A 7,787-nucleotide genomic window follows, 5' to 3' on the forward strand; every position below is an offset into this window, starting at 1 on the left:
CTTAATATTCGCCTAAATTACCAAACCTACTATTTCAACCAATTAATGAAAAGATATTATGTATCCTAAAAACTTTCAAGAGCCAATCATCCCAAGTCATGCAATATTTTACCCTGGTCTTAACCTAAATTGTTAAAATGTAATCATCATATCCTCTCTCATTTCCACCAGGCATGAATGTTCATTTCTCAGTCCAGCCTACCAACCTCTAAGTTCAGCCCAAATCAAGCCCAAAGCAAACTGGACATTGCCCACCTGACTCTATCAGGGCAGATCACCACAACAGCCATCGTGCTGGAAAATGGACTTTTTTATATATCATAATTGAGTTGAAATTCTATAAATGCAAATGATAGAGCACTAGCATAGAGTTATAAGGGCTGGGTCCAATACAAGAAGCTCGCACATGTTTACTCCTGATTTAGGCTAGTCATGACTCAACTTGGACTTGGTTGTCTACTCGATTGTCTGTGTCATTCCCTAGTTCGATCAACAAATGCTTCTCCCATGTATCACTCTCATCATTGTGGGTGTCAGGATCTCTATTAAGTAGGCCCCACATGATCATTAGGCTAGATCATATGATTGGATTCCTATAATGAGTTAACCGGTGGGACTCATTATGTGTGTGATTATCAAAAAGATAGGTCTAGAGTGGTTACACTCACGATGTGTTCTCTATACATATCATTTGGATAGACATGGCCACTACAAGAAAATGGGGCTTTAGCCTCGGTTCAAAACTGTGGCTAAAGCCTTTAGCCTCAGTTTTGCCTCAGTTATCCAAACCGAGGTTGAAACCCCCTTGGATAAAGGCTTTAGCCTTAGTTTTAGCAACCAAGGCTAAAATGACTTTTATAGTCTCGGTTCTTCAAGTGAAGCTAAAATAACCTTTTTCGCTTCAGTTTTCTTGAAATAAGGCTAAATCAAAATTTTAGCCTCCATTGTTTCAAACTGAGAGTAAATCCAAATTTCAGCCTCAATTGCCTCCAATTAAAACTAAATCTATTTTTAACCTCGGTTCTCAGCAACCGAAGCTAAAGCCTTTAGCCACGTGAGTTGTAGTATCAGTTTAGGTAACTGAGGCAAAACTGAGGCAAAAGATAGATTTAGCCTTTGTTGACATCAACTGAGGCTAAATTCAATTTTTAACCTCATTTATCAATAACGAGGCTAAATTTAGTTTCTATCAACAAAAGCTAACAATATTATAATCAACCAATGATTGAACCTGTGCGTGTTTCACCCATTTAACATCCGTCAAGACAACAATCAGCACAATACCAACAAAACAATTAATGGTCTATTTAAAGTTTTCAAAACAAACAAACTGCCACATAGCCTTCCACATGAACTGTTTTAGTAAGGTCCCCTTCTACGTGACTATTTTCTCTCGGATTGGATCAATCGGTTGGTTTGTAACCTGAGCAAACATCTGCTTGAAATACTCAAATGTAAGTTTCTCTCTGTTGGACATCACAGCCAAAGGAGCATCATTTCCCATTGAGCTAAGAGCCCCAGTGCCATCTTTTGCCATGGACATCAATAGCATCTCCAAGGCTTCTGCAATGTATCTGAATAAGGAAACTCGATGATTTATTTCATTTTTTTCAAACATGAATAAGAAAACATCACAGAAAAGGTCTGAAACTACTTACCCAAAAGCCTTCAATGGATCCAACAATCCATGAATTCCCATGTTTTCCATGTTATTATCATCATGTCAATATACCTAAAGTATAAATAAAAATGGCAGTAATGATCATGCTCAGAACTTCTTAAAATCAGAATACAAATAGAAAAACTACTTGAACAATCAAAATTGATTGTGTAAGTTAAGGATATCTATAATGATTGTGTACCTGTCATATAGAGGAGAAGAAAAGATTATGTGCACCTCGTGTGCATGAAGATTTAGTGGGCACATATTTGCCACCATCCAACAATCATGGGTGGGAATCGTAACATGATTTTATAAATTGTGTTTTTCAAATTCAAATTTTGAATTGATTATAGATTCCCACCAAAAACCATTAAATGGTGGGAAATGATGTGCTGCCAGATATCAGCGCTCCCAGTCCGCACTGAAATTCTGCTCTCGGCCATTCTTCTTTACCCTTAGACCTGCATCAATTTTCCTTAGTCCAATTACTAATGATAGAACTGCATCAATTTGAACAAGTTTAAAATTGATAAAAATTAATTGCAAAATAATAATAGAAAGGCAATTGTATAATTAATCTATAAAAAAAAAAAAAGAGAATTACATAGCATTAATCCCTTAATTTTACATGATTGCTTCATAAATTTTCCTTAAAACAGGTGCTTTGAGGGGCTATAATTTTCATTTTTGGACCACCTATTGGTGGGACCCAATTGCTTCAACAACAGAGAGACCACTTTGTTTAGTAGTCTTCTGGACTGACATCACAATACATACTAATGGAAAAGGCACAGCTCATGGCAATCAAATCAAGTAGGATGCCAAAGTGAAAGTGCAGGGGGAAGTCATGGCCACCAGACCATGATGATGATGATCATCATCATAGATAATAATAATAAAGGACACTATGGTACTTTTACCTTTTAAAAAAAGGTATTTTAAAAACTTTCCCTAGAGTATTTATGATGTAGAGCAGGTCGCGGACAGTTTCATGGCCAAGATGGATCATAAAAGGCCCGGTCGACGACAGAAGTGATCCGGACCATCGGACCTTAGATCGGGCGTATCTCGCAATCCGGAATGAGTTAGCTTACGTAAAATATATGATTTTGGGGTAGAACGAGCTACTTTAGCCAACCAACCCGCTATGCCGGGTTGCGCCGCCCGGAATTGCGAAAAACCCCTTGATTGACGGTCGTTTCCCTGTTTTAATTTCGTTTTTACTATAAATAGTAAGTTTTAGTTTGATTATAACTCTTCATCCGTTGGGCTTTAGGAGTTGCGCCCAACGTGAAAAGAGCTTAGAATAATTAGGGGAACGGTTTGGTGAAGCCAAATAGGACACTTACTATTTTTGGCCGAAAACCTTGCGCACTAGTAGACATCACGACCGTCTATAAATAGTAAGTTTACTATTTATAGTAAGTCGCGGATTCTAGGAGTTTGAGTTGTAGTTTGATTATGATTTCTTTCCCATTGCTTGATACCCTTATTTAAAGGGTTGTGAACTCGATTTTAATCATTCATCAATCAATTTCGATTTTATTAGAATTTATTTCTATTTTCTGCTTTCTTTCCTCGTGGATTCGAGAAGTCTCTGTGAGGAGTCCAGAGAAGTTCCGTGGATTCGGAATAGTTATCCTCTTGAGGAAGACGGTGCTCGACCTCACGTCCTCCCCTGCGTCAATTTAGCAACTCTACTCCTGTAACATGTGCTTACAATATCTGAATCATTCATTTAAGTGGGCCCCACCATGGATGGTTCATAGCCCAATAGCTCAACTGATTGGACCATCCCTAATCCTTGTACTGGAGAATTGTTCTATGTAAGGAATGATGAAGGGAATGTTGGTCAAATTTTATTTTTTTTAAATTACCCAATTGAACGGTTATCATTCTCTAATCATTGTGAAATCTGACCTTTACCCCATCAATGGTGGATCCTGTTGAATAACTGGTTCAGATCTGGTACACATGTGGACCATTGCATAAAAATAATCTCTTTCAACTTCTTCTTTTTCTTTTTTTTTTTTTCTAAAGAAAGTGAGCTCATGCCACAAATATCATTGATCACCAAAAACTGTACAGCCATTTCGGGTGGGACCCAACAAAAAGGGGCAGGACCCACCTATCCTATACGCTCAAGCTTTACAAAAGACACCCAACAAAAGGAAGAAAAACATAGCAGACAGGAGAGGACATATCTGGATGAACATTAGATCTCTCTCATCGACCCAAGACCAAGTGCATCCATGTTATAGGGACCTCTGACGCTGCGAGGGAGGTCGGAGAAGGTAAGGTACGATATGTGATGTTGGGACGATGCGGCTGCTTTAGCTAATGCATCAGCAGGCCCATTACCTTCCCTCAGGATATGAAAGATGACAAAGGTGACCCTAGTCTTTAGAATTTTGATCCGCGTCCACCAATATTTCCATATCCAAGCTGGGGAGGATTTACCAATGAAAGCATCAACCACACATTTGGAATCAGATTCCAAAAAAACCCAATGATAACCCCGGTTAATACAAGTAGTCATTGCGTCGTGGAGGGCCCAAAGTTCTGCTCTATTATTAGTGCCAATCCCATAACCATTGGAGAAAGCAAAAAGAAAGACTCCAGAAGAGTCCCTGCCAATTCCTCCCCCACCTGATTTACCAGGATTTCCCATAGCTGTTCCGTCTATATTCACTTTTATCCAGCCTTGATGCGGTCTGAACCAGTTAACAACCTGAAATGATTTAGGGGTGGGGGTGCGATGACGAATGTTGAGCAGCTGGAGCGAAGAGAGATCCGATCTGCTTAAGGGTCTGGTGTCGGGGCAGCCAGAGCTAATCCTTATAAGCGATCGTTTGATGCGGTTGAGAACGTTAACCACGTTTGGGCGGACATCATCAAAACGAGCCATGTTTCTTTCCTTCCAAAGTTCCCAAAGGATGAGACAGGGGATGGCACACTAGATCCGGGACAGGTTCCTTCCAGAGGGCAGAATGCTCCACCAAGAGGATAGTCTCTCCCAGACCGATACCTGGTGGGGAAGGTGGAAATGGAAGGCACAATTAAAGAAAGACCAAACTCTGGCAGTAAGGAGACCATTGATAAACAAGTGGCTGATGGTTTCCAGCTTAGGGGTTGCAGGGGAGCGGAGGAGACAGTAGCAGTTACACGTTGACGCAAGAGAGACTCCTCTTCTCTGAATTCTATCATTAGTAGGGATCGCTCCTTGGATCAAACGCCAAATGAACATCGAAATTTTCAGAGGAAGAAGCGGGTTCCAGATCCTGTTGGACGATATCATCATGCCATTTCTAGTTCTGCAGAGATTCTAGGCGGAGTTAACAGTGAATGCTCCCGAACGGTCGTGAGGCCAGAAGCACTCATCAGGGGTAGAGGAAATGCAGAACCCCCCCGCAGTAATGTGGTGAACAGTCTCCTCTGGAAGAATAGTGGAGATATGCCTTGGGGGGGGGGGGGGGGGTGGGCGTCAGGAATAAGGACCTTCTTAACAGAGAGATGAAGGAAATCTGCAGGGATGGGCTGAAGGGCGAGATTCGCCAAAGCGCCAAGGCCAGACCAATTACAAGTTCAGAAATTTACCTCCCCTTGACCAATGTGCCATTGAGAGGCAGATTCTGCAAGCTGAGACATTTTAACAACCTGTCTCCACAACGGGGAGGAAACCTGATGAGGGGCGGGGGCAGAATCAGACTGCAGGGGCTAGCCATATTTTGAGGTAACAAAATCAGCCCAGATACTTGAGGAGTTTCTGGAAAGCAACGACCATGCCAATTTGAGACGCAGGGCATGCAGGACATCCTTTAGCCTGCGGATTCCTAAGCTACCCTCCTCTTTAGGAAGAGTAATCCTTTTCTAATTAATCCAGTGGAGCTTCTTCTTTCCTTTCCGCCAGGCCTAGAAGAAATCGGTCATCTTTGCCTCCAAATTGGACAGAATCTGAGAAGGGATATGAGCAGCTGCCATGGAATGAATTGGAAAAGGATTACTCTTCCTAAAGAGGAGGGTGGCTTAGGAATCTGTAGGCTAAAGGATGTCCTGCATGCATAATCTCTTTCAACTTAGAAAAAAGTGGCAATACCTGAAATGCAAGGAGTCAAGATTCCATCCCCTATGACCATGCAAGTTCCAAGAAGAGCCACAGAAAGAAGACATAACTTATCAAAAGGAGTGTTTTTTTTTTTTTTTTTTTTTTTTTTTTTTTTTGGAACAAAAAATAAGGTTTACATCAAGAGTTAGGATGAGAATCCCCAATAAAAAGTTTCTGCACGCACCTGGATGCAACTTTGAAACCCATGGAGTGTGGCCAAAGAGCAGAGAAAATCTTCAATCCGTATTACCATAAAGACGTGACGAACATGACGTCCATACGTGTATAAAGGGCTTGTATAATGCAATCCTCCTGCACCAAGAACAAGAAAAAAGAAAAAAACAGGGGGAGAGAGATCACCTGTGAATGGAGCTCCTATATCAAAGGAAGAACAGTTAAAAGACAATAGAGACAGAGGAAAGCAACAACCTAATCTTCAACAGCAGATGTCCACAAAGATGTTTTCTAATAGCCAGGTATGGTACTCCCCTCAAAGATTCTATGGTACTCAAGTTCAAATCTTTATAGTTCAGAATCATTGTGATACAATTCAGTTGTGAATGAGCTTAATCATTGTGATTCGATTCAGTTGAGCTTCCAAACACACCTATTTGTTTAAGTGGAAATGTGCTGAGAAGTACTCCAACCTCCACTTACGAGATGGTTTCTTCTGTTTGAGAAACCAGAGATGGGTCTCACTGTTCAACTCTTGACCTTTTAGCATCTACACTTAAAACAAAACTCCAAATAACAGAATTCCAGTTTGGATTTTTAGGTTTTCCATTCTCCCTAAGGGTTCCGTAGGGATTTTCCATTTCCACATTCTGGATTCTCTCTATCCAAACACTAAAGAGAAAGATGTAGCAAACAGAAGAGAACATGTAACCAAGTAGTAACTATTCGAGTATTAAAATGGCAAAGTGATGTAAGGGATAACCAAATTACACACCAGCCTGAGAAAGACCCAACATTACCAATGCGAGGGAGAGGAGGAGATGGTAAAAGAGTAATGACCCGTAGGACTGCCCAACCACTGTTTTTCCATCCTATACCTATCTTGGTCTTCTTTTCCCATAATATGCAATGATCAGAACCTCACAGGCACTATCGACAAGAGCATGCGAGCTAGCCCTGCCCTAGGGAATGTGGGTCTGACATGTCCAGAAAATCAATGGACTTTCCTGTGTTGTTTCATACTCTACTTGTTTCAGGATGAGTAAGACCAGAATGCAATAAGATAGCTATGATCAGGTACAATTTTCCAGGCCCACCCAAGTGCCATAATATTTTGAATTGGATTTCTGTTACCAACAAAGAGTCCTTTACTGGCTCAGAACATTTAAAAAAGAAGAAGAAGAAGAAGAAGAAGAAAGAAAAAAAGAATGGTTAAATGCTTAAAACGATTGAATAACAGAAAGACCTCTGTAAAGCTACTGGTTTCGTAGTGCATTGCCAATGGAGAGTAAGTTATAAAGTTCATCAGAAATCTAGAGCCAGCATGGATTTGAAGGAAAATTATGACTTACACAGAAAACCAAACCCAGCGGTAAAACATAAAAGAAGGTTAAAATGCAGAAAGATCATCGGAAGCATTAGTGGCAAAATGATCTGCTAGATCACATAATGGCAACAATCAATCAGACTAATCCAATTTCCACTTCTGAGCAATAAACCCAAAGAAAACCTGACATAGAAAAGAAAAAATATGTAAAGCGATTACAAACGATCGTAAATCTAAAAAAAAATTGGTCAGTTTAGCCACTGTCACAGCTAGAATGGCTTCAATCTCAGAATCCTTCTCAATAAATGATTATTTTAAAGGAATTTCTGCCAAGTCCTTTTCAACTGTAGACAAAAGTGTGTTTCAACATTGAGGTCTTGGGTTTGAACCCATAATTACCTATCAAAAATAAATAAATAAGTCATGTTCAACTGTACATTTGTTTGAAAAACTGTGACCCAACTGACTATGGGACCAACCTAATTCTTGGGCCAGAGCATCCACATAGTGGAGCCCCC

The 7,787-nt window shown here is 40.3% G+C and overlaps 1 protein-coding gene across 4 annotated transcripts; it reads right to left on the reverse strand.

Annotated features, from left to right (window-relative positions):
- Nucleotides 1–1,178: 1,178 nt before the first annotated feature.
- LOC131220658 (glutamate synthase 1 [NADH], chloroplastic-like) lies at nt 1,179–6,054 on the reverse strand. Of its 4 annotated transcripts, none has more exons than XR_009158759.1 (5): nt 5,953–6,054; nt 5,760–5,789; nt 1,898–2,163; nt 1,659–1,732; nt 1,179–1,574 (listed from the first exon to the last, which is right to left on the reverse strand). XR_009158759.1 is itself a non-coding variant. In XM_058215446.1 (2 exons), the coding sequence occupies exons 1-2, from the start codon at nt 1,706–1,708 to the stop codon at nt 1,376–1,378; spliced, it is 249 nt and encodes an 82-aa protein (XP_058071429.1). In that variant the 5' UTR covers nt 1,709–1,883; the 3' UTR covers nt 1,223–1,375. The 4 variants fall into 4 exon arrangements, 1 of the variants encoding a protein (XP_058071429.1); XR_009158761.1 differs by having other exon boundaries at nt 1,863–2,163; XR_009158760.1 differs by lacking the exon at nt 5,760–5,789 and having other exon boundaries at nt 1,898–2,124.
- Nucleotides 6,055–7,787: the final 1,733 nt, after the last annotated feature.

Source organism: Magnolia sinica, chromosome 12 (genome assembly GCF_029962835.1).
Source record: "Magnolia sinica isolate HGM2019 chromosome 12, MsV1, whole genome shotgun sequence".
Taxonomy (NCBI): Eukaryota; Viridiplantae; Streptophyta; class Magnoliopsida; order Magnoliales; family Magnoliaceae; genus Magnolia; species Magnolia sinica.